We start from the raw sequence: 27,371 nt of genomic DNA on the forward strand, positions 1-27,371 counted from the left end.
GACTTCTAAACCCACAGGAACTAGTTGAACACATGCTTGGTGTGTCACACAAGTACTCCTCTGGGTTGGCGGAGTAGGTGGTGGGTGAATAAGGATAGAAACTTAATGTGCAACCTTTAAAAGCAGGGATGATTTGAACTTTTCAGCAGCAGTAAACAGCAAATGTAATTTCAGTTAAGAGTAGTCTATGATTCACCTGCAATTTTGCCGCTTTTCAAAGAATATTTTCAATTGCAGAAACAAAAAGCAGGAGCCAAAGAAATGAAAAAGCAATTCAAATGTGACTGAGGAGAACTGACCAGAGCAAGACATTAATGAGTCTGAACTTCAGACCTCCTAGAGGGAACGTAACAAAGGAGACCGCTGGGTGCCGCCTCTTTCAACTCCCAGAACTGCAGAGTAATACTGGAGAAAATGAGTTACCATTCCTACACTCAAAATAGGGGAAGTTGTCAACACTGACTTTGGTCTTTGAGTCAATTCATTTTGGATTGTGAAGTTAACTGGTGCCTAAAAAATAATCAGCAGCGTAGATGCATTTCCAAATTCGCAGAATCTGGGAAAATCACTCCCACCCTTTCCTGCATTTATGTGGAAATGTTGAGTGTCACAGATGAATCAGTCACTGCCATGGCTTAGCCATCTCTCCTGACTCAGCAGGTTATAGGTTCAAGGCCCCGACACTTTAGTTCAAAAACCGAGGCTGACGCTGCAGTGCAATACTGAGGCAATGCACTACTGTTTAATGTTAAAGTTTATTTATTAGTCACAAGTAGGCTTACATTAACACTGCAATGAAGTTACTGTAAAAATCCCCTAATCGCCACAGTCCGGCATCTGTTTGGTTCAAAGCTTTGTATGGCTCCTGCTCTGTCCAAGACTGCAAGAAACTACAAAGAGTGTGAACAAAGCCTAGTCCATCACTCAGATCAGCCTCCCATCTATGACTTTGTCTACACTTCCCGCTGCCTTGGGAAAGCAGCCAGTATAACCAAGGACCTCATGCAACCCAGACATTCTCTCTTCCAACTTCTTTCATCGGGAAAACGATACAAAAGTCTGAGATCACGTATCAACAAACTCAAGAACAGCTTCTTCCCTGCTGCCATTAAACTTTTGAATCGACTTATATATTAAGCTGATCTTTCTTTTCAAGCTATCACTATATCCTGCACCCTATCCTTTCCTTCTACCCTATATAATCTATGAATCGTATGTTTTGTCTGTATAGTAAGCAAGAAACAATATTTTTCACTGTGCCCCAGTACATGTGCCAACAATAAACCAAATCAAATCAATTCAAATATGAGACTCCTCCTGCCTCATGGAACTCATTTCTTCCTATCTTGATTCCATCCTTTCTGCCTTTGTCCAGTCTTTTCTCACCCTCATTTGTGATTCCTCCGATGCCTTACCTCCTCAACAATTTTCAGTTCCCAGCCCAAACCCCCTCCCCTTCACTGTGGATGTCCAATTCCATCACACCTCCAGCCCCCACCATGAAGGTACGAGGACTCTACACTTCTTCCTTGAGGAGAGCCCGGAACAAATCCAGTCTACCTCCATTTTCCTGTGTCTGGCCAAATCTGTTCTGTCGCTAAGTAATTTCTCATTTAACTTCCTGCAAATAAATTGTGTGGTTACGGGTCCCCAGTGGTCCCCAGTTATGCCGTCTTTTTGTGGGTTATGTGGAACAATCCTTGTTCCAGTCTCTCTCAGGCCCACTCTTGCAACTCCTCCCCCATTACATTGATGACTACATCAGTGTGCTTCATGCTCTCATCTGGACCTGGAAACATTTATCAATTTTGCTTCTAATTTCCACTCATCATTCACTCTTCACTAGGTCCACCTCCATCATTTCACTTCCCTTCCTTGACCTCTCTGTCTCTATTTTTGGTGATAGACTGACCACCAATATTTATTACAAACCCATCGACTCCCTAGGTTATCTTGATTGCAGCTCTTCATACCTTGAGTCTTACAAGAGTCCCTTATAAGAACATAAGAACATAAGAAATAGGAGCAGGAGTAGGCCATCTGGCCCTTCGAGCCTGCCCCGCCATTCAATAAGATCATGGCTGATCTGTCGTGGCTCAGTTCCACTTTCCCGCCCTCTCCCCATAACCCTTAATCCCCTCTCTTATCAAAAACCCATCAACCCGCTTCTTAAAAATATTTAGCGAGGCAGCCTCCACCACTTCAACGGGCAGAGAATTCCAGAGATTCACCACCCTTTGAGTGAAGAAGTTCCTCCTCAACTCCGTTCTGAACCGCCCCCCCTTTATCTTGAGGCTGTGCCCCCTAGTCCTACTGTCTTTTTTGAGCGGGAAGAGTCTTTCCACCTCTATCCTATCCATCCCATTCATCATCTTATACGTCTCAATGAGATCTCCCCTCATTCTTCTAAACTCTAACGAGTACAAGCCTAGTTTATTCAGCCTCTCCTCATAGCTCAACCCCCTCAACTCCGGTATCAGCCTAGTAAACCTCCTCTGCACTCCCTCCAGGGCCAAAATATCCTTGCGCAGGTGCGGCGCCCAAAACTGCACACAGTACTCCAGCTGCGGCCTCACCAATGCCCTATACAGCTGCAGCAAGACCTCCCTACTTTTATATTCAATTTATTTTCTCCCAGTTTCTCCAATTTGGTTGCATCTGTTCTAATGATCGAAAATGGTTCTTCTGACATGTCTACCATTTTCCTTAATTTAGGTTCCATCCCACCAGCCCACCTACCCCCAACCTTTGCCCTCACCCCTTCCAATCCCTTCCAGAACCGTGCAAGGGAATGAGCCATGGGAAGGGGATGGGGAGTTGGGGTGAAGGAGGATGGATCAGAGTGTCACAGAGGGAGTGGTCCCTATGCAATGCTCATGGGGGAATTGACAGGTGCAGACTGCCACTCAGGGTGATTGACAGGTGTATACTGTCACTGGGTAATTGACATGCACACACTGTCACACAGGGTGACTGACAAATGCAGACTGTCACTCAGGGTGATTGTAGGTCCAGACTGTCACTCAGGCTGATTGACAGGTGCAGGCTGTCACTGCGTGATTGACAGGCGCAGACTGTCACTCAGGATGATTGACAGGTGCAGACTGTCTTTCAGGGTGATTGATAGATGCAGACTGTCACTCAGGGTTATTGGTAGGTGCAGACTGTCACTCAGGCTGATTGACAGGTGCAGACTGTCACTCATGGTGATTGACAGGTGCAGACTGTCACTCAGGGTGATTGACAGGCGCAGACTGCCACTGAGGTTTATTGACAGGTGCAGTCACTCAACTCAGGGTGTTTGAGAGGTGCAGACAGTCACAGGGTGATGAACAAATAGTCTCTCACTCAGGGTGATTGACAGGTGCAGTCTCTCACTCAGGCTGATTGACAGGGGCAAAGAGTCACTCAGGATGACTGACAGTTGCTGACTGTCACTCAGAATGATTGACAGATGCAGTCTTTCACTTGGTGATTGACAGGTGGCTGTGGCCCCGCCCCGGTGCTGTGACGTGTAGGTGTTCTCGCGAGACTCGGGCGGCGGGATTTTGGGGATTGTGTCTCGGCCGAAAACGCGAGAGAGACACACAAACCGCAACTGTGAGTAACCTCGGCCCGGGTCCCAGCTCGGAGACCCCGGACCCCAACCCCGAGACTCGGCCCGGAGACCCCGGACCCCGGCCCGGCCTCGGCCTGCCGGGGCTCTGTGCGTAACTGGGCCCGAGGCCTGGGTCTGGGATTCGGGGCCTGGGAGGCATGCCTAAGCCTTTCCGGGCCTGGAGCTGGGAGTCGGGGCCTAGTCCCAGGAGGCGGGCAGTCTGAGCGACAGTAACCCTAGTGGGGACTGTGCCGGGCCCGGATTTAGCTCAGAGCGACAGCAATCGGATCTGCGGGCGGTACAACAACAACAACAACTTACACTCGTGTAGCGCCCTGAATGCAGTGAAGTCGCCCCTAGGTTATCCACAGGGACACAGTGCGGCCCGGTCAGGGCCCAGTCACCAAAATCTCGGCCAAAGGGTCGCTCTGATCTTAAAGGAGAGAAAGAGAAGGGATGTGAAGGGAATTCCAGACCTTGGGACCTGGACAAGTGGAGCTTGGTCACCAGAGCTGGAGAGAAAATATAATCAGAGGTGGTCAAGAGGGCAGAGATAGAAGAGCACAGATATCTCAGAAGAATTTATGAATGGATATTTGATTTGGTTTATTATTCTCACATGTATTGGGACACAGTGAAATTATTGTTGCTTGCGCTGTACAGACAAAGCATACCGTTCTTAGAGTACATGGGGAGAGAGGAAGAATATGGTGTTGCAGTTACAGATAGGGTGTAGAAAAAGATCAACTTAACGTGAGGTAGGTCCGTTCAGAGTCGGTTGGTATGTTATTTCAGACTTTTGTATCATTTGCTTGATGGAAGAAGGCGGAAGAAAGAATGTCTGTGGTGTGTGAGTGCATTACAATGGATAACATTTCAGAGGAAGGGAGGGGAGGGACCATGGAGGAATTTGAAAACAAGTGTAAGACTTTTACAGCCAGGATGTTGCTTGATCAGAAGCCGAGGCGAATGGGACTTTGTCCTAGTTTGGATAAATGCCGCAGAGTTTTGGTTGGCTTCAGATTTGAGATGGATAGGATGTTGGAGGTTAGACGTGGAAAAGCATGTTAAAATAATCAAGTGTAGGAGTAATAAAGGTATGGGTGAGAGTTTCCACAGTAAGAAGTTTCACAACACCAGATTAGAGTCCAAACAGTTTATTTGATAGTAATCCCACAAGCTTTTGGAAACAGTGCCCCTTCGTCAGGTGTGTGGAAGGTTCTGATCAGAGAAGAGCATATGAAGTCACACACAGTTTACAGAGTACTGATTAGAATGCAAGTCTTCACAGCTAACCTGCTATTCAAGTCTTAAAGATGCAGACAATGTGAGTGGAGATAGCATTAGCTTGATTAGCAGGTTAGCTGTAAAGATTTGCATTCTAATCGGTATTCTGTAAACTGCGTATGACTTTATACATTCTTCCCTAATCAGAACCTTCCACACACCTGACGAAGGGACATCGTATCCGAAAGCTTGTGGGATTACTATCAAATAAACTGGTTGGACTCTAACCTGGTGTTGTGAGACTTCTTACTGTATTTACCCCAGTCCAGTGCTGGTGTCTCTACATCATGAGAGTTTTCACAACAGATGAGGCAAAGACAGTGATGTTTAGAGATAAATTGGACGGTTTTTGTTGTGACACGAATGGATATTTGAAGTTCATATCGAGGTGAAATGTGAGATTTGGGATGTGCGCAGATTGGTTTATCCTCACATCTATCAAGGAAAGGGATAGAATTGGTGATAAAGAAGTGAAGTTTGAATTGGGGATTTAAAATTCAGCCTTCAGTCTTAGCAATATTTAGTTAGAGAGCGTTTTTGCCTCTTACCCAATACTAAAAATCAGGCAAGCAATCTGATAATTGAGAGAGTGCAAATGTTGAGGTGTTGGTGAGATAAATGAGAGTGTCATCAATGTGCATGTGGAAATCAACTGTGTTTTTGGATGACGAAGCTATGTAAATCTCATGATCGGAACCAAGGATAGCTCCTTTAGGGGTAACAGGTAATGGTGCTGGAGGAGGGAGTGACCCTCCTATAAGTGGTTCTCTGGCTATTTGTGAAGTATGGAAGATTTACCCTATGAATGGTATGCTGTGTCTGGAGACTTTGAAATGAGGCACAGGAAACAATTTGTTTAAACCTTTTCAATATTCACAGATTGGAATATTTTGAAAAAATAAATATAGATTGTATAATAAATATAATGTATGGTACTTTAGTACCCTGCGATATGCTCTCACCAGTTAGTGTAACTCTCTTGTTTTAGTTAGTCTACATAAGTCCAAAATGCGACAAGGGAGAAAGTTCTCAAGATGTGCAACAATACTGTTCAAAAAGATTAAGCATTCATTTCATTTAATGGAGGGGAAGGGAAATAATTATCTTTTAAACTCCTTAGATATCATGGTAAATACAATCTCAGTATATTCTGAGAGCACATTTTTAAATTGTGATCTTAATTGTGCTTTTGTAAAGCAAAAGAATCTTCATATTTTCCTGTTGATTTTAACTAAATTTTCAAGCTCATTCTACTTATAATTTTGGTGAGAATGTGGAATTTGCTACCATGTGAAGTATTTGAGGTTGAATAACATGGATGCATTTAAGGGGAGGCTGGATAAGTAGAAAGGAATAGAAGGATATGCTGATGGAATTAGATAAAGGAGAATGGTAGGATGCTCTGTGGGACATAAACACTGACCTGGTTGATCAAAGAGCCTGTTTCTTTGGCTATAAATTCTATGCAGTTCTTTCTCCTTTTCATTGGGAGTAAATGTCACAGGAGCGTTAGCAGTGGCATTTACTTAATCTTTTATTCACCTTCGGGGGGTTAGTATTTCTACTTAACTGAATTGTTGTTTCTTGTAGATGTCAGATGAGCTGGCAAAGCAGCTGGCCAGTTATAAGGCACAACTTCAACAAGTAGAGGCTGCACTGTCTTCTGACGCAGACAATGAAGATCTACTTAAATTACAGAAAGATTTGCAGGTTGGTGTTCTTTTTTTATAAATACACATTTTGAACTCGGATAAGATTCCCACTTCCCCAATTTTTTTTTAGTGAACACGTTTTATTTTTAGTGGAATGGTAGGATGCAGCAAAATGGTGATTAAAGCTGTCTTTATTAATAAAAACAAGCTGCTGAATAACATCTGTTGAGCAGGATGATTGTGTGCACATTTGGAACAAAGTGTTTCCAATGTATCACTGTGGAAGCCAGAACCAAACAAAACAAAAATCAAGTCACACAATACAGGAAGTATTCTGTTTTGCAACAACTTCATGCTGCAAATAAGGCATGGTTCAGCCTGTGGAAAGTACAGTGACTGATTGTCTTGCTCTTCCAGTGTTGGATATAATACACAGTATGGGTAGCTGTTCCTGACATTGCCTTGAATCAATGTTTCACTACTGTTTTACAGCAAAAATATGAAATTTATATACTACACTCCGTAGAGTTTCTGAATTGGAAACACACAGTTAATACAGACCATCTGAAATTTAGGAGAATAATATATTTAGAAGTCTATTAAGAACATGCATAATATCCATGATCACCTAAAATCACTTTCTCAATGTTATTCACACTTGCTTTCAACAGTAGAATAAGCAGCGCAGTAGTTGTCTCTGCAAATGATCGTAGAATCCCTACAGTGCAGAAGGAGGTCATTTGGCTCATCAGGCCTGCACCAACAACATTCCCACCCAGCCCCTATCTCCGTAAACCTTATGTATTTACTCCGCTAATCTCCCTAAGCTGTGCAGCTTGGGACACTAAAAGGACATTTAGCATGGCCAAACTACCTAACCCGCGCATCTTTGCACTGTGGGAGGAAACTGGAGGAAACACACGCAGACACGGAGAATGTACAGACTCTGCACAGACAGTCACCCTAGGCCAGAATTGAACCCGTGTCTTTGGTGCTGTGAGGCAGTAGTGCTGACCACTGTGCCACCGTACCATCCCTGATAAGTAAAGTTGAACAAAACTCTTAATTCACAAAGCATTTAATGACATATCCAAAACAGTTATTAGGTACTGTTAGCACTATTTTTCAACTAAAAAATATCAGTTGAGGTGATGGCCTCACAATCATTTGAGACCTTGATTCAGTTTCCCTTGTGTTGAATACTGCACTTTACTGATGTTGAGCAAATAGTTTAGATTGTGTAACTCGGGAGTAACTTGTTTGAGACTGAATTGATCCATTTGCCTTGTTGAAAATTGTCTTAACTCCAGGTCATTCATTTATTCAGACTTCTTGATAATTTAAAACCGCTTTTGGACTGCACATGTGTTAGTTTAGATTCCAAGAAAGAGTTCCCTTATCAGAATGGCTGACTCACTGACTGATGAAAAACTGTGGTTACAAGCCTGTCGCTGGAATAAGGGGGGCACATTTAGTGTAAACATTGGGGTCTGGCTGACAAATGCGTCGTGATTATTTAGCAGAAGTAATATATTGAAGATAAGCATGGCGAGTGTTTTGAAACCTGCGGCACCAGAAGAGTAGTTTGGAATCTGCTTGATTCTCCTTCTATGCTTGTGATTGATATTGTCAACCTATGTATTTTTAATGCACAAATATCAGTCCATGTTTCTAAGGCCCGTTGTCATATTGTTAAATTTGACCGTGTGTGAATGAGACTTACTGCCTTCTTTTCCACCTTCCTATCATGTCCGCTGTCATATAAATTGTAGTTAGCCCTCTTTTCAATATAAAATTCTTCCTTGTGCACAGTGCTTTAAAGATGGCAATATGAAGCAGAGCTCAGAATTTTACTTGCACAGCCTAACCATAAAGTCTATTTAGGATTTATATTTGTTTGTGTGAACTCAGTACTCTGCTACTGAATGGTAACACTATTACTTCATTCTTAAAATTACCTTTCTAGAGTCCTGTATTGATTTGTTCCATTATTTTAAAGTTGATTATTTGTAAGGCTCGCATTTTTGCCCATCCCTATATGTTTTGAAAGGATGGGGTTGGGCTGCCTTATTGAATTTTGATTCGAATGCACTTCAGAGGGCAGTTAAAAGTTAATTATGCCAGAGTAGGGGAAAAGAGACCAGATTATCTTTTCTAACGGTCATTAGTGTGAACCAGTTGGGCTTTTAGAACAATTTGGCAGCTTCATTTTTACTAATCCCATTTTTTTATTTCTAGATTTTAAATTGAATTAGAAACCTCTCAGAGTGGGATTTGAACTCTTGTTTTTTGGACTATTAGTCCAAGCTCTGGAATACTTATCCACTAACATAAGCATTACACAACTATATCCGATAGTGTAGGAAGTAGATGAAATTTGTAAATTCACAACAGAGAATGGTGAGGAGAGAACAGATAGTTTATCGTCTATCTCAAGACACTAATATGCAGTCACTGCTGGAAGTGAATCAACTTATTCCATATCATGCCATCTTTCTGACTATGCATGCAGCAAATGGATACAAACTGCACAATGTAGAACAAAGGGAGGAATGTACACAAGTTAAATTGCTGTATTAAAAGAAGCAATTCAATTATTAGTTTCTTGGGTTGCCATACCCTGAGCACCATTTTATCAAGCTGTTGATGTGCATGAGATGGGCATTGCAATGCTTGCTTATTTTTTCTTGCCCTGTGAGAGAGTGTTTAAACAAAAGCAAAAGAAAAAACATGTTTTGTGTTCTAAAATGCTGGAAAATTTCAGCAGGTCTGGCAGCATCTGTGGAGAGAGAAACAGAGTTAACATTTCAAGTAGAATATGACTCTTCAGAGCTGAAGTGTTTAAAGTCTGTTTGACACTTGTTGCTGTTTGCAAGATTAGGACCTTGCTTTATGGGAAACCTTAAATGTCCCACCTCCTACAGTGCTGTGACCTGGTAAATTAGATCATTAAACTGCTTGATCACTTGTTAGGTGGATAAACCCTTAAGTTTTACGTTTATTTGCTGTTGGGGGTGTGTGTCCAAAATTGTGCAAGAATGTGTTAATTCTCCTCCCTCTGTTATCCTTTTATTTTAAAGTAACATTCTCTAGATATTACTGTGTAATCAATACACCAGGTCTATTGCAATCCTCGTAAGCCAAGCTACCATAATATCGCATTCAGGGCAACTCAGACTGGAGTACTTCTATATTTTACATCTTTTTTTCACAGTTGATACACGCCATGTTTGATTTCAGGTGGATATGGACTCTGCATCTTGTTCTGAGTAAGTATTAATCCTTGTCACCAGTTGCACATGGATTTAAGTAGATCTGATTGACTAAAATAGTTGTTCACTCTCAAACACTTTTTGCCCTCCTGATTTCAAACTCCAGTCTAAATGAATTAAGATTCATTTCTTGGGAATACCACAGAAGTTTGCATGTAGTTGGACATGTCTGTTCATTATCAAATGTACTTGTGTGTTATTAGCATCTGCTCCCAGTAAAATTTGGTTTGATTTTCCTGGGTATTTGCTTGAGTTACATAGTTAGGTGGCCATTAGCAAAGTGGTTGCTTTGAAATTAGAAATATTGGCATACAGAGATAACCTGGATTAAAGCCAGAGAAACTTGATTGGCCTTAGCTGAGTGAGGAATCCTTGCTAAACTTCAATTGATTAGAACCCACTTCCCAACTGCACATATGCCATGCACTTTCTGGTACTAAGTGCTGAAGGTGCTGCTTCTATTACCAGGCGTTGTCTCATTGTTGCCTTTTCATTTCTTGCAATTCTTAATATCAGATTTATAGGGCTACAAATGAAAAGAATTGTCACACACAAGTGCTGTTAAGGATTTGTAGGTATTTAATATAAGAAAATATAGTAGCCGTGCATGGTAAGTGCAGCTTACCATGGAGGGGGGTGGCTTTGTTTCACTTTCATAGAATCTGCAGTTTTTATTTGTTCATTTTGTGCAATTTCTGAAGTCCTGATTTCATGTTATATGAAGTCTCTTTCTTGCCACAAGATGGTGCTGTATAAAGGTTGAGCAACACCAAGGGTGTTGGAGCTGGGACACTTTGGAAGCTGGGGTTGTACATAAGAATTCCTTCAGCGCTGCTTGGGAGCTTCTAGTTAGCAGCATTGTAGCATTCCTGCTGAACTTGTACCTAATTAACAGAGGCTTCTGAGGGAAATGCCCAACAAGATTTACATAATCATATATTAATTATATACTTTTATTAATTAAAACCCAGTCCTTCAATGTTATCATCATCTAGGCATTGCTGCACGGATACACCAGGGATAAGGAGCCTCCTTTTAACCTTACACTTACGATTAATCAGACAGACTAATTCTAACCTTCTGTCTCTTAGCTAGCCTCTGGTTTCCATTCGTACTTACTGCAATTGTGCTAATATATCCATTTGAGAAACACAGCTGCCTAGGGTAGAACATGGTTGGTAGACTGGAGTGGGACAGCTGGGGATGGGAGGAGAAAAGACCTATTTGACTTTGACTTTGTCCTTAACAATCTACCTGTCACAGTTTTGGTAAGAATGACCACCTCATAGCTCCAGTAAAACCAAAGTTCTGGCTTTACAGCGAGGACACCATTCATTGTGTTGTGTGGCACTTCCACCATACTAGATAGGAAGGTCTAGCGGCTCAAAGCTAGGCAATGATAAGGCACTTGGGTCATTAGTAGAATTGTATTTACCCCAGTGTGTACATCATGGCCTGGCATACCCTTCTCTTTGCTATTAGCATCCAGTCAGAAAAGAACCTTTTTGTTGAGGACAGTGTCCTGCAGTCCCACAACCAATGGATCAAGTTGAAGTTCTTCAGTCCTGTCACAGCTAGTCAGGGAGGGTGATGGACAACTAAAGAACAGTGGGAGGGGGAGTCTGCATGAATATCTCCATCCTTAAGGACGATTGAGTTCGGTGCATGTGTGTGAAAGACCAGGCTGAATTGTTTGTAAGCGCCTTTGGCCAGAAGTGCTGAGTGGACCATCTACCTTATCCTCTTTCTGAGGTCCCTATCATCACAGAAGCCAGTCTTTCCCAATGTAGTTCGCTCCATGTGATATCAAATGGCTGAGCCAGTGGAGACAACAGCTCTGGTCTCCAACAATATCCCAACTGCCGTAATGAAGACTTGCTCCATTAGAACTACAGCACTAGCATCTAAATGTCAAAGTGGAAAATTGTCAATATAAATCCAGTTACAATAGTGGGAGTATCCATTTCAACCGGTCACAGCCCCATCAGCCCCATTCTCAATCATCAGCAAAATGATAAAATAGAAGGTGTCATTGACAGTACTGTCAAGTAACACTTGCTTACCCATAACTTGCTGACAGATGCTCAGTTTGGCCCATTTGACTCCAGGTGGTCCAAACATGAACTTGAGATGAATTCCAAGAGGTGAGGCGAGTGACTGTCCTCGACGTCAGAATATTATTTGACAGAGTTTGCCATAAAGAAACCCTCGTAAAATTTAAGTTAGTGGGAATTGGAGAGGGAAATTACTTCACTGACTGGGAACGTTTGTCACAAAGGAAAGTGGTAGTAGTTGATGTAGGACAATCATCTCAGCCCTAGCATATCGCTACAGGAGTTCCTCAGGGTCAGTAACCATCATCAGCTGCTTCATTAATAACCTTCACTTGATCATAAGTTCAGAAGTGGGAATATATTTTGATAATTGTAGAGTGTTCAGCTTCATCAATAACTCGGTCACTGAAGCAATCCATTCCTGAATGCAGTGTGACCTGGGCAATATCTAAGCTGGGCTGATAAGTGGTAAATAAAATTTGTGCCAGGCAGTGACCATCACCAACAAAGGAAGGTTTAACCATCATCCACTACCAACATTCAGTTCCAAGTCACATATTATCCTGACATGAGACTATATCACCATTCTTTCACTGTTGTTGGATCAAAACCCCTTTCTGAAGGGCGATTAAGGATGGATAGTAAATGCTAATCTTGTTAGAAATACCCACATGCCGTGAATGAATGAAGATTCTCTTGCTGTTTACTTTTGGACAGTGGATTAAGTAGGAAATTTTGAGTGAGTGAAGTGTCTTGCGGAACAGCATGCCCCTGGCCTGTAAATATGTTGTTACTGTCCAAACTCTGTAAACCTTTGTTGTCAAGTCCTGGTCTTAAAGGAGAAAGTGAATGTTTAAGAGCAAATATTACTTCACTTTCCTGTCACGTTTGGAGAATTTATTTTGAAAGTATCCTATATTCCTCCACAACTCCACTTCCATTTCCCTTTGGAAACTTGCTATTCCAGGTCTCCAGCTCACCAGAGAGCTAATATTCGCCATGAGGTTAGCCAGCAAGTGACTCCAGCAGAGATTGGGATGCAGGACTGAAGAGATTGACAATTGGATGTCAGCAGTATTCAAACTCAGTACCATCTGGTTCCTTGGTAAGCTTGAATCCTGAAATGGCTGGCTGCTAGGAGCTTGTGGAAGAGGAGCAAGGTTTCTGTTTATGTAAATAAATAAATATTTGTAAGTGTTGTTGGAATGTTCGCTTATGTTGCCCTCTTAAGGTGACACTTCCTTTAAATTGTTTTCTTCCTTTAACTAACCTGAGGTGCGTTTTGCCTTAGTGTTACTTTGCGAACTGTTGCTAGCAATGTAAAAGGGTGAAGTAGGACCAGAAGGTGCCCCACAGTCTCAGCACAATGGATAATCTACTATCCCACCCTGCCCTCCCAAAGTTTTTAGTTTCCAAATAAATAAACTTGAAATGTCTAAAATTATGGAACTGTACATTTAGTTCATTATCCACAGATCTTAATTGGTAGAGTGGTTATGGCAGAAGTAGATAGTATAGGTAATGAGTGATTTCCAATGTTAGGTAACGCACATAATGTCTCTTGGAGAGATATAACAAAGGGAAGTGAGAGAGAAAATATAAGCAGCTTAAAAAAAATGAAGAGCTTTGCAACTCGAGCCCTCATCCAATGGCAGCAGATCATTGAGATGTGGGCCCCTATTGAGATTACATAAAGGAGAAAAAAACAATATACCAAAAAACAAAACAGGATAATTAAGGAAAGGGACTATCGGAGACCAATAATGTGAACTGTGTGCCGAAGTGGGGAAATGGTTCTTAATGAACATGTTGCATTTGTTGTTGTAGTTGAGGATTGTGAGATATTGAATGAGATGAAGATAGTGAGAGTGGAAATATTAAGGGGTTCAGCTTGTTTGAAAGTAGAGAAATCATAAGAACTGGATAAAATATGGCCTAGTTGTTAAGAAAGCAAGAGAGAAAATAGCAGAGGCTCTGGCCATTAATTTACAGCCCTGTGTGGATTCAAGCATGATCCTAGAGGACTGCTAATGTGTCCGTTGTTTATAAAGGGTGAAAGGATTAATCCTGAGTAATTACAGGCCAATCAGCCTGATCTTGGTGGTTGGTAAGGTATCTTAGCAACAGCATTAATTGTCATTTAGAAATGTATGGATTGCTCGAGAGCAGTCAGCATGGATTTGTTAAGGGATGTTTGTGCCTGACTAACATGGCTGAGATTTTTGAGGAGGAATCCAGGAGGATTGATGGAGGTATCAGTTCTGATGTAACTAAGCTCTTAATAACAACCCACATGTCAGACCAATCAGAAAACAAGATTCCACATGTCGTGGCACAGTGGTTGGCACTGTTGCCTCACAGTGCCAGAGACCCGGGTTCGATTCCTGGCTTGGGTCACTGTCTGTGCAGAGTCTACCCTTTCTCCCCGTTTCTGCGTGGGTTTCCTCTGGGGGCTCCAGTTTCCTCCCACAGCCCAAAAATGTGCAGATTAGGTGGATTGGCCATGCTAAATTGTCCATTCGTGTTGGGGGATTAGCAGGGTAAATATATGGGGTTACAGGGATAGGGCCCAGGTGAGATTATTGTCAGTGCAGACTTGATCAGCTGAATGGTTGCCTTCTGCACTGTAGTCTGACATAGACCCTGATCAGAAAAATCAAACCCTATGGAAATTTGGATCTGAAATTGGTTCAATGCCAGGAAGTAAACGCTGACAGTCATTGGGTGTTTTTGTTTAGTAATTGGGAGATTGTTTCCACAGGTGGCTGCTAGGGCTCAGTACTGGTCTCTTGCTGCTTGTGGTACATATATCAGTGATTTAAATTTAAATATAGGGACCGTGATTAAGAAATTTGTAGATGATAATTGGTCATGTGGTTGTTGGTGAGGAAGAAAGCTGTGGACTGCAGGAAGGTATCAATGGGCTGATCGGATGAGCAAGGATAGCTTCGTGGTGTAGTGGATAGCGTCTGTGCTGTTGAGCCAGTAGCTCCGAGTTCAAGTTCTACTACAGGACTCAATGGCCAAGGAACGCGAGTTCATGACATGGCCAAACACATTGAGTATCAACTTGTAAATCTTCTCAAAAGTGCAATGATGGCAGGCATTAAGAGTTGGCGTTCTGGTCAGCCATCTGCTGAAGACAATGGCAAACCACTTCAGTTCGTTGCCAAGATTAACCATGGACTAACACACAAGTCTGTGAGCGGTAAAGCCCTTTTAGGGCACGGTACCTGAAGGGAGGGAGAGATCAGGTGAGCAGAAAGTGGAACTGAAATTCAGCATGGAGATGTCTGAGGTAATGCATTTGGGGAAGTTAAACAAAGCATGGGAATATATAATCAAAAGTCTAGAGGAACAGACTGCATATCCACAGATTCTTGAAGATATCAGCACAGCTAGTTAAAGCAAAGGGGATATTTTTCTTTATTTGCTGAGGCAAAGAATACAAGAGCAGGAATGTAATGATAGAAGTGTATAGAACACTGATTAAATCACAGACTACTGTGTACAGTTCTTGTCACATTTCAGGAAAGATATTTGACAAGCGAGAGATCTGGTTGTACATGTCCACCGATAACTGAAAGTGGTCACACGGGTGGATAAGGTAGTCAAGAACAGTGTGCTTGCCTTCATTGGTCAGGGCATTGAGTATAAAAATTGGCAGGTCATGCTGCAGCTGTGCAGAATCTTAGTTAGGCCTTAGAATATTGTGTACAATTCTGGTTGCCACACTACCAGAAGGATGTGATTGCTTTGGAGAGGATACAGAAGAGGTTTACCAGGACGTTGCCTGGTCTGGAGGGTATTAGCTGTGAGGAGAGGTTGGGTAAACTCCTTGGAACAGCGCAGGTTGAGGGATGACCTGATAGAGGTCTGCAAGATTGAGTGGCATGGTCAGAGTAGATAGTCAGATGCTCTTTCTTAGGGTAGAAAAATCAAGTACTGGGGGCATAAGCTTAAGATGTGTGGGAAAAAATTTAGAGGAGCTGTGCAAGGCAAGTTTTTTACACAAAGGATGGTGAATGTCTGGAATGTGCTGTTTGGGTAGGTAGTGGGAACAGATATGATGGCGGCATTTAAGGGGCAACTGGATGAATACATGGATAGGATGGGAATTGAAGGATATGGACTTTGTAAGTGCGTATGGTTTTAGTTTAGGCAGGCATTGTGATTGGTTCAGACATGGAGGGCTGAAGGGCCTGTTCCTGTGCTGTACTGTTCTTTGTTCTTTGTATGACTGCACTAGACAAGGTACAGAGGGAATTGGAGGATGTTGCAAGGATTGGAGAATCCTATGAAGATAGATGAGTTGTTTTCTTTGGGACGTAGGAGGTTTGGGGACATTTAAGGTTTATAAAATTGAGGGGCCTAGATAGAATGGATATGAATGACCTAGATCCCTTAGCAAAGACATCAGCAACCAGGGGGCTATAGACTTAAAATAATTGGTACAAGAATCATAGGGAAGTTGAAAAGAAATATCTTCACCCAGAGCGAGGGGGTCAAGAATGCTGCCTGACAGAATTGTAGAGGCAAAAATCCTCATAATGTGCCATAACCTACAGGGATGCAGACTAAACTGGAAAGTAGGATTAGTCTGGATGCTTCTCCTTTGGCTGGCATAGAAACATGGGCTGAATGGCTTTTGTGCCATAAATTTCCATGATTATATGTCTCAGGCATTGCAGACTATATAACAGGATGGATGAGGATATGTGTAGCTCAAGGTCGTATTGTGTCCCAGTTTTTTTTCATGTTACCCTCCTAGCTCTCTGTAGTTGAAAGTAACTAAATTGAAGTACCCCCCCAACACTCTCGCACACTTACACACACAGAATGTTCTGCCCATGGACTTGCCACTCCCAATCTCAATGGCATCCTTTTGCTCTGTGTCGCAGTGGCCCATTATTCCTACTCCATTATTCCTACCATTATTATATCTGCCACCCCACTCCTCCGCTTCAGCTGCAGAATCTTGCACCTCGCGTTGGGATACTCTCCTCAAACCTTCCCACCTTGCCATACACTCTATTCCTTGCAAACCCTCTGTAAAGTCCGCATCTTTGATCTTGCCTATAGGTCGCTAATTCTAATCATACTCTTTACTACTAGTTGGTTGGTACGTCACTTTTTAAATCCTTCAAGTAATTTTATTTCAGTTTATTATGAAAGTACAAATTGTTGATCATGGGGAGATTCTGGATCTGTAAGCCGGCCCTCGATTTTATAGACAACATGAGTAAGACTAGGTTGTGATAGACGTTGCTTCATTCTGCTACTCAGCTGCAGCGTAAAATCTAGAGCCAGGTCCTGACCGTAGTTTGAAGTAGTGCAAGGTTGTTCTGCCAAGTTCACTGACTCTAGAGCTACACTGTGGCCTTGGCATCTGTCGAACTGCCAGTGGGGCAAAGCAGCTTTACTTTATAGTGTAAATGCAATCTAGAGGCATTCTGGGACCTATAGTTCTGGATAATTGAATGTATGCTGTAAAATATTATCTAAAATGATGGGAGCAGACTGTATCTTAGTGCTTCACGAGAGCGTTATCAGACAGAATTTGGCATTCAGCCACTTAAGTGAATATTGGGACCAGTAACCAAAGGTTTGACCAAAGAGTTGGGTTTTAAAGGATGTCTTTAAAGGAGGCGAGGGAAATCCAGCTGAAGGTAATGGTAATTGGAGAATTGCAGGAGTGCAGAGACCGTGGAGTTGAAGGATAGCATGGCTGGGGTGGCCGAAGTGATGGAGGGCTTTGAGCACCAGGATGGGAAATTTAAAATCAAATTATTGCCAGCCTAGGAGCCACTGCAAGTCAGCAAGCACAGTCATGATGGTTGAATGGACTCAAGATACAGAATTTTGAGAGAGCTTGAATTTAAGGTGGACAGAAAGCCAGGTGCCAGCCTGGAGAGCATTGGAATAGTTGATTCAAGAAGTAGGCAAGGGATATATGAGGACTTGAGAATATGAAGCATTGGCAGAAACTAGTCAGAAGTGTGCTCCTTTTTGATTTGTGTTCCTGAGTTGATTTGGCCAATTTGAGTTGGAAAAGCTGTAAAGTTGCTGGACGCTGACTGCATTCCAGTTACAATGGTTTTCCACATAGTTCTAGGCAGTGTACCTAAACTTCATGGCCACGGCAAGCCAAAAATTCCCATGTAGGCTGTGCACAAAGCTGCCTGTAAGTTTCTGAGAATGTGGGAGAGGCGTCTGTCTGTCTGAGTTGGGGGGTGTGTCATCCGTCTTTGTGAGTGAGTGGGGGCGGCGGCATCTGTCTGAGAGTTGGGGGGGTGTCTGTCTGTGTAAGTGAGTGGGAGGGGGGCGTCTCTGTGAGTGAGTGGGAGGCGTCTGTGTGAGTTTGGGGGTGACGTCTGTGTGAATGGGAGCACGTGCAAAAGAGTCTGTATGCTTAATTTGGCCATTATTGTGACTTAGAACAACCTAAGCTGTGTGAAGCAGTTCTTGGATGTAACAAGTTACTATTGAAATGTGTTTTGAGGCAAAAATCCTAGCCACAGCAATTTATGGTTTTAACTTGGAAAACAATTTGGAGATCTCCATAGCGTAATACAAATGTAGCAATCAAATCAATTTTAAAAACCTAAGCAAGTCCCAGCCAGTGCCATCTACGTTTACTGTAAAATACAATGATTTTAGAAGAGATCGATGTTTTGATCTTTGCTTATTGCAACGATGGTTTTTTTAGTAAAAGTCTTAAAAAAGCAATCCTGTTTTGAGAGAGTTCTATAAGCAGAATATTTTAACAAATTCAGTGGAGTGGTAATTTGGAAACTGGATTTGATGCTGAAACACTGCTTTTCTTTGCTTGTTCATCTTTTAATTTGTTCTCTTGTCCATTCAAGAGGTCACAGATAGAGGCACAAGTCAGTGTTGCTGGTATATAGGTCTAACATCCTCGCATCAAGTGATGAGATAATGTCGACTATAGAGGAAGGAGTAAGGTTTCAAAAGTTGGCAGCACAATGGTTTGTTTATCTTTTCCCAATTTGAATGAAATACTGACTAACTTGGTGTTGAAACTAGACCCAAAAGTGTAAGTCTGGTTTAATGTTGCTTTTTAAGAGTGACGCTAAGTTCTATATTTACTTGCATGTCTTACAGGAAGTAATAGAGCTAACCAGAGACCTGTTATCAAATCAGCCTTCAGTTGCTGCGGCCAATGCTGACAGCTCGACAAATTCCATTCCCAGTCACAAATGGAAGACTGGTGACAAGTGCATGGCCGTTTGGAATGAGGATGGACAGTAAGTGTAGAACTCTCTAACAGTACATCAATAGAACAATAGCAAATGGTAAGAGGTTCTTTGAGACTTATTCTGGAATTTGTCATTTGCAATAATACAACAAAAACTAATATTATTTATGGTAGAAGAATTAATCAAGTTTGCTAAAGATGTGCACCAAACCTGTTTGTTCACACATCATTACCTTACTGTTAGTTTAGTTTGAGAGAATCCATGACCGGTAAATTTAGCAGTAAGTCGCCTAACTGCCAAAGTAGGCTTTTCCAATAACTGTGGCTTTACTACTTGCTCCTGATTTCTGTGGCTGCACTGGTGACTGAAAAGGCACACAGCACTGCTGTGGCAGCCCACACATTTTGCCACCAAGAGCAGCCATCCAGTTAGAATCCTCCCAAGTTGTTGCTTGCTGTTTCCTACGGTCACCAAATGTTGTCCTCCTCGGAGATGCCTGATAGCCCAAATACAGCAGAAGAGGAAGCCGCTTGTGAAAGCGTTTCAAACTACCTGTGGTGAAAATTTAGGAAGTAGACAACTGAGCACAGCAAAAGAGAAAATGCTGGAAAATCTCAGCAGGGCTGGCAGCATCAGTAAGGAGAGAAAAGAACTGACGTTTCGAGTCCAGATGACTCTTTCTCAAAGCTAAAAGGCACCGAAAATGGGAAATATTTATACTGCAGGGTCAGAGAGTGAAAGATGAGTCATCGCCACAAAAGCACCTGCACATTCTCATTCCAACCTGTTGTGTCAGGTGAGCAGCATTAACATTTCACTTTTTTGCACACTTCCTGGTGCCTTATAATGTGCTCTTCTAAAATGGTCACTGTGGCTTCATTGGCCCAAATTTCATGGTCGGTGGCGAAGCGACAGCGTTTGTTTCTGGCCTTGAAGAAAGCAACCCCTTGGAAATCTAGAAAACTGAGTAGCATGGATTGCCCCTTTCCCCAACATTGAATCAAGAGGATCTCGTAACATCTAGCAAGTGATGTCATCAAGCAGCGTAAGCGGTCGATCACATTGAAGTATCTTTAAAACAGCAAACCAGGAAGTAAAATGCATTTTTTTTTCATTTTTGTCACGCTTTCTAGAATTTTAATTAAATAATTGGGATGTAGATTTGGGATTATGGTAGGAACTGAAGTATTATACACTTTAGAAGATATTAATGGCAAAATGTGACATTTTACAAATATAGAGGTAGTTTTTCAGGGCCAGTGAGGCTATTCAATAATGATAACTTAGTGCACCTTTAAAGGTACAACTTTTTCAAGAGCTTTTACAGTGAAGCCATTAGGTTAAATGGCAAATTCTCATCAATTCATTTCTATTCGACTGCCCCCTGGGAGGGGATGGTGGGGGATACTTCAGTTCATCCTATGGGAAGACATTTAATCAGTAACCACAATTTCTGCATTTCCATGTTTCATTGTGCATGTGCAGACTCCAGAAACTGCTGTCAGTTCTGGAGGAGACACAACAATGACTATTGTCAGTTTCACTGTCATTATTTCCAGAAAATCCAAGCCTTTGCTTTATTCGTATTGATACAAAAAACCTTAGTGGCAGAGTTATTTATTAATATTTAATAAATAGTTGAAACCAACCGGATATTACGTTTAAATAGATGGTTAAACTGCTAGATATATTGTTAAAGCCATTTTTAAAAATGTTTGCAAACATCTGTGGATGAATTGATGTTGCAGCTTTCAGTAAATTATTGCAAATGATTTGAGAAATATAACATTTTTACTTAATGTTAGAGGCTTGTAGGGCCAGATTGTCAAACCTCTACTCACATGCTTACAGCCCTAACTTCCTTGCAGATTGTATGAAGCGGAGATTGAAGAGATTGACCAGGAAAACGGTACAGCTGCCATCACCTTTTCTGGATACGGTAATGCGGACGTGCTTCCACTGATCAACCTGAAAGCTGTCGAAGAGGGAAATGATTCTGAAGAACAGGGTGGCGACAAACCCAAATCCAAGTGAGTATGGGCAGTCAGTTTGGTGCGTGTTGTAACCAAGATGCTTGTCTCCAGTGCATGGGAAGCAACATCTCAAGTTGTACCATTTTCTTAGTGGTTTTTACTTTGGGCTACTTGCAGGAAGGAAATGGTGGCCCAGCAGCGGGAGTATAAGAAGAAGAAAGCGTTGAAAAAGGCCCAGCGAATGAAGGAGCTTGAGCAAGAGCGAGAGGAACAAAAAGTAAAATGGCAGCAGTTTAATAACAGAGCCTATTCCAAGAACAAAAAAGGACAGGTGTGTATTGTCCAGTTAAAAAGACATGCTGCAGCTTTGTATTATTTCGGAATGATATGACTCCTTCTGCCAATTACTCTCTTGTTCCCCTGACTCCGTGTAGGGGTGCTGATAACCCCTCTGGTATGCCACTCAGGTCATTTATTTTTAAATTTAGATTATTAGCACATATTTAACAAGCATGATGTCATTTCAGCCTTTTATACCTCCAAAAGGCTTTGTGGCACAACAGTCAATTTGTGGGAACATCAATATTTATTTTTCCTTTAACACAACAGCAGAGCCCAATAATAGCACCTCATCTGATGCCTGGATTGAAATATGGAATAAAGGAAAGTACAGTACAGGAATAGGCCCTTTGATCCTCCAAGCCAGTGCTGAGCATCATGCCTTAACTAAACTAAAACAAAACACCTGCCCTTGTTTGATCTATCCCTCTATTCCCTTCCTATTCACGTACCCATTCAGATGCCTTTTAAATGTTGCTAATGTGCCTGCTTCCGCCACCACATTCCAGGCATCCACCACTCTGCATGAAAAGTTTCCCCTGCACACCTCCCTTAAACTTTCCCCATCTACCTTGAACTTCTGCCCCTTTCTAATTGACACTTCCACCTTGGCAAAAAGCCCCTGACTATCCACCCTGTCATAGAATTATAGAATCCCTATAGTGCAGAAAGAGGCCATTCGGCCCATCGAGTCTGCACCAACCACAATCCCACCCAGGCCCTATTCCCATATCCCCACATATTTACCCACTAATCCCTCTAACCTGCGTATCCTGGGATACTAAGGGGCAATTTAGCATGGTCAATTAACTTGACCTGCACATCTTTGGACTGTGGGGGGAAACCGGAGCACCCGGAGGAAACCTATGCAGACACAGGAAGAATGTGCAAACTCCACACAGACAGTGACCTAAGCCGGGAATTGAACCCAAGTCCCTGGAGCTGTGAAGCAGCAATGCCATCCATGGTGCTACTGTGCCGCCCCGTGTTTATGCTTCTCATAATTTCGCAGACCACTTTTTCCGATGAAAATAATCCTGATTTATTCACACTCTCCTCATAGCCAACATCCTGGTGAACCTCCTTTACACTCTCTCTGCAGCTTCCACATCCTTCTGGTAGTGTGGTGAGCAGAACTGCACGCAATACTCCAAATGTGCCCTAACCAAGGCTTTATATAGCTGCAACATAATTTTCCAACTCTTGTACTCAGTGCCCTGACTGATGAAGGAAAGCATGCCTATGCCTTCTTAATCACCTTGGCCACCTGTGTTGCCACTTTTAGGGAACTGCGGACCTGCAAGCCCAGATCTCTCTGTTAATGTTCCTAAGGGTTCCTTAGGTGTATAATACACACCTAAATTTGATCTCCCAAAATGCATTCACATTTGCCTGGACTAAATTCCATTTGCCATTTCTGTGCCCAAGTCTCCAATCTATCTATATCCTGTTGTATCCTCTGACAATCCCCGGCACTATCAGCAACTCCAACAATTTTCGTCTCATCCACAAACTTATTTATCAGACCCCCCAACATTTTCCTCCAGATCATTTTTGTGTACTACAAACAGCAGAGGTCCCAGCACTGATCTCTGCGGAACACCACTAGCTACAGATCTCCATTCTGAAAAACACCCTTCCACAGCTACTCTGTCTTCTATAACCAAGCCAGTTCTGTATACATCTAGCCAGCCCACCACAAATACCATGGGATTTTAGCTTTTGTACCAATCTGCCATGTAGGACCTTATCAAACACCTTGCTAAAATCCATATAAACTACTTCCACAGCCCTTCCTTCATCAATTATCTTTGTCGCCTCTTCAAAAAATTCAATCAAGTTGGTGAGACATGACCTTCCCCGTACAAAACCATGCTGCCTGTCACTAACTGGTCCATTTGTTTCAAAAATGTGCATATATCTTGCCGCTCAGTATCTTCTCCAAAAGCTTTCCCACCACTGATGTCAGGCTCACTGGCCTATAATTTCCTGGATTATCCCTGCTTCCTTTCTTAAACAAGGGAACAATGTTGGCTATTTGCCAGTCCTCTGGAACCTCACCTGAGGTCAAAGAGGATGTAAAGATTTCTGTTAAGGCCCCAACTATTTCTTCCCTTACCTCCCATAGTAACCTGAGATAGATCCCATCCAGCCCCGGGGCCTTGTCTGCCTTTAATCTAATTTAGGATACCCAACACTTCCTCCTACGATATAGTGACATTCTCTGGAATATGAACATACAAATTAGGAGCAGGAGTAGGCCAGGTTTTCAATTAGAATCCTTCATAGAATCAGAAGGAGGCCATTAGGCTCATCGAGTCTGCACCAACCACAACCCACCCAGGTCCTATTTCCCTGCTAATCCCTCTGACACTAGAGTTAATTTAGCATGGTCAATCCACCTAACCCGCACATCTTTGGGAGGAAACCAGAGCACCCGGAGGGAACCACGCAGACATGGGGATAACTTGCAAACTTCACACACTTATTGACCCAAGCCGGGAATTGAACTCAGGTCCCCAGCGTTGTGAGGCAGCAGTGCTAATCACTGTGCTGCTCTAAAGACTGTGGATTAAATTTGGGATCTTCTGATCCACATAGTGTGGTGGATTTATCTATTTTTCATTTAAACTACTTGGCATTATTTAATTTATATGCTTTTGGCATTCGGACTTGCTCTATTGTGCTATTTTTCATTTTTTTCCAACTGTATATCCTGCAGTGTTTCTTTTCCATTGTCTCCTAGTGTCTCATTTAGTAAGCTTGGTATCAGCACTTCTGACTGAGCTGGCTGTGTCCTGAAGGACATAACTGCTAAACTAGCACTTGCAACATGGTGAGCAAACCAACAAGAGAAGAAAATCTACTTTAGCTCATCTTCACCAATCTACCTGTTGCATCTGTCAGTAGAATATTGGTAGGAGTGACTGTCACAAGGTCCTGGTGAAGACAAAGTCCTGTCTTCCCATTGAGGAGACCCTCCATAGTTTTTCTGGCACTACCAGCTTACTAAATGGGATGGATGAGCATCCTGAGGTTCTGTGGGCCATCAGTAGCAGCAGAATTGTGCTCAACCACAATCTATAGCCTCATGACCTGGCATATCCCCCATTCTACCATTACCATGAAGACAAGGAATTAACCCTGATTCAATGAAGCATGCAAGAGTGCGTGACAGGAGCATCACAAGGTATACCTACAAATGAGGTGTCAACCTGGTGAAACTGCAACACGGGACAACTTGCACGCTCAGATATGTCCTGTCCGCAAAAAGCTGCTAAATCCAATCCAATCACTTACTGCCCCATCAGACAACTCTCGGATCATCAGCAAAGTATTGGAGGTGCATTCAGCACCAGAACAGCAATAACCTGCTCATTGCTCAGTTTGGGTTTTGCCACAGCCACTCACCCTGACCTCATTACAGCCTTGTTCCAAATCTGGACAAAAGAGCTGAATTTGAGTGTGGCAAGATGTCACAGAAAAACTGGAGTCTAGGTAACTGGGGGGAGAACTTGCTGCTGGTTGGAGGTATACCTAACATAAAGGAAGATGATTGAGATTGTTGGAGGTTAATTATCAGTCCGGGAACATTGCTACAGGTGATTTGGCCCATCGAGTCTGCACCAACTCTTCGACAGAGCATCTTACCCAAACCCACCCCTCTCCCTATCCCTGTATCCTCGTGCATTTACCATGGCTAATCCACCTAATCTGCACATCTTTGGACTGTGGGAGGAACCATGAGCAAACTCATGCAGACACTGGGAGAACATACACACTCCACACGGTCAGCCAAGGCTGGAATTGAACCTGGATCCCTGGCATTGAGGCAGCAATTCTAACCACTGTGCTGGCCCTAACCTAGGCTCAGCCATCTTCAGCTGCTATACCATTGACCTTCCCTCTATCATACTGTCGTAAGTGCGGATATTTGCTGATGATTGCGCAATGTTCAGTACCATTTTTGACTTCTCCACTACTGAAGCAGTCTGTCCATATGTAGCAAGACCAGGTCAACATTCAGGCTTGGGCTGACATGGTGAGTAATACTTGCCCCAAACAAGAGCCAAGCAATGACCTTAAGAGAATCTAACCATCTCCCCATGACATTCCATGACCATACAAACATATGAATTAGGAGTAGGAAAAGACCATTTGGTCCCTCAGGCTTGTTCCACTATTCAGTAAGATCACGGTTGATCGTGGCCTCAACTCCACATTCCACCTTCTCTAATAATTTCTGACTTGCTTGTTAATCAGCAATATTATATAAATATGGCTACAAGAAAGAGGTCAGAGGCTGTGAATTCTGCAGTGAGTAACTTGGCCTGAGTTCCCACTGGCGATGAAATAAATAATCTCATCATTCTGTGGAATATAATTTTTTTTTAATTCCTTAAGTAGCTGTAGAGAAACATTAGGACTACATCTACATGTGTCTGTCCTCATCTTGACAGTATTTTGGCTGCCACTTTGGTTTAGATAAAAGAAAGTTCACATTGAGAGATGTGGATTGGTAAGAGAAAGAACTTCTCCATCAGTTCCAGTGTTGATGAGTGTTTGAAATGTTTTTCATTCCTCTTCCTTGGTAGCTTCCTTTGTTATTTTTGGTTGCAGTCGCTGCACAAGAATGCACATCACTGTGACACATGATCCTTTTTTTTCCAGCAGCTCTTCAGGATTTCGGCCTGTCCAGAATTTGTATTTAAATTTTCCTTTTCCCTTTTAAGCACAGCAAGCACTATTCCTGCTAAAAAGGGATTTGTCCTGACTGTATAAAATATTCTTGCATTTGGCTGCAATGCCAGCACTAATCTATTGAGAATTAATATCTCCTTTGTACTTTGACATGTAGAAATTTACCTCATCCTTTGTGGAGAAGCGCTATGCTTCTAAATGGTGGGTCTCCTTGACATCCACCACATCAAAATTGTGCACAGGATATTTTTCATCACTTCGTAATGTAGTTAAGTTGCTGCTCAGTTATCAAAACAAAGAACCCAAGTAAAAATTTATGTTGCGTGTCATTTTTTGGTATGAAGCATTTTTCAGCTGAGTTGCTCTTTTAACTGTTTGTTCCCTCAAATGTACGCACACACTGACTCTTCCATGCCCCCCCCCCCCCCCCCTTCAAGGAGTTGAAAGTTGGCTTTATTCTACGTTGGGACTTCTATTTTGCCATGTGATTTTAAACATATATAATTTTATTTCATCGCTTTTGTATAACTGTGTTTATCTAATTTATGTACAAGTTGCACTTGGTCTGATACGCTGATTGGGTGAGAATTGTGTTAGCCAGCAATCAAATATAAAATGGAAATAATCAAAATATTCCATTTGTCAATTTTTTGTGGGTTTTGGAACTAATATTGTTTTTTTTTAAAGGTAAAGAAAAGCATTTTTGCTTCACCAGAGAGTGTGACCGGAAAAGTTGGAGTTGGCACATGTGGGATAGCAGACAGACCAATGACTCAGTACCAAGACACGTCCAAATACAATGTGCGGCATCTTATGCCACAATAATTGGCACCTGTGTAAAGTATTTCCAAAACAATGTATTTCTTCCTTTTTTTTGTGGATGTCGTATTACATTAGTGCACTTTTAATAGTTTTTTTTGCCAAGTTCATTTTGGTGTATCAGCACAAAATGTAGCTGTGTGATACCAGATATGTAAGAGAGTTAATTGTGTATAGTTACCATCCATTACTGAGGCAGGTGGAGGATTTGATAAATCGATCTTTCTATTTGAGAAAGTGTAATTTTTACAAATTGAAGTTTTTTTTGTTTTGTATGTATAATTGGGCAATTTTAACAAATAAAAAAAAGTAAAATCACTCCTGTGTATTTGGCTTAAAATAAATGTCAAAGTAATAAATTAAGTGAGATGTTGAGTAATATACCGTGCTATGAAAGATTTAGTTTTTTTCTTGCAGTGTCCAATGCTGAATTTTCTCTAAATTGAAAGTAGATTC

The 27,371-nt window shown here is 42.1% G+C and overlaps 1 protein-coding gene across 1 annotated transcript; it reads left to right on the plus strand.

Annotated features, from left to right (window-relative positions):
• The first annotated feature begins 3,524 nt into the window (after window positions 1-3,524).
• smndc1 (survival motor neuron domain containing 1) lies at window positions 3,525-27,233 on the plus strand. The gene is made up of 6 exons (XM_080205865.1): window positions 3,525-3,600; window positions 6,476-6,595; window positions 18,989-19,131; window positions 20,952-21,113; window positions 21,234-21,387; window positions 26,784-27,233. Exons 2-6 carry the CDS (start codon window positions 6,476-6,478, stop codon window positions 26,919-26,921), a joined length of 717 nt encoding a protein of 238 aa, XP_080061991.1. The 5' UTR covers window positions 3,525-3,600; the 3' UTR covers window positions 26,922-27,233.
• The last annotated feature ends 138 nt before the right edge of the window (window positions 27,234-27,371 follow it).

This window comes from Carcharhinus amblyrhynchos, chromosome 17 (assembly GCF_965287045.1).
Source record: "Carcharhinus amblyrhynchos chromosome 17, sCarAmb.v2.hapA, whole genome shotgun sequence".
In the NCBI taxonomy this organism is placed as follows: Eukaryota; Metazoa; Chordata; class Chondrichthyes; order Carcharhiniformes; family Carcharhinidae; genus Carcharhinus; species Carcharhinus amblyrhynchos.

Excerpts from the sequence above, each read along its gene's own strand:
- smndc1 (XM_080205865.1), top strand. The coding sequence starts at position 6,476 with ATGTCAGATGAGCTGGCAAAGCAGCTGGCCAGTTATAAGGCACAACTT. Across the intron at positions 19,132-20,951 it reads GTTTGGAATGAGGATGGACA|ATTGTATGAAGCGGAGATTG; the intron begins GTAAGTGTAGAA and ends ACTTCCTTGCAG. Across the intron at positions 21,114-21,233 it reads GGCGACAAACCCAAATCCAA|GAAGGAAATGGTGGCCCAGC; the intron begins GTGAGTATGGGC and ends GGCTACTTGCAG.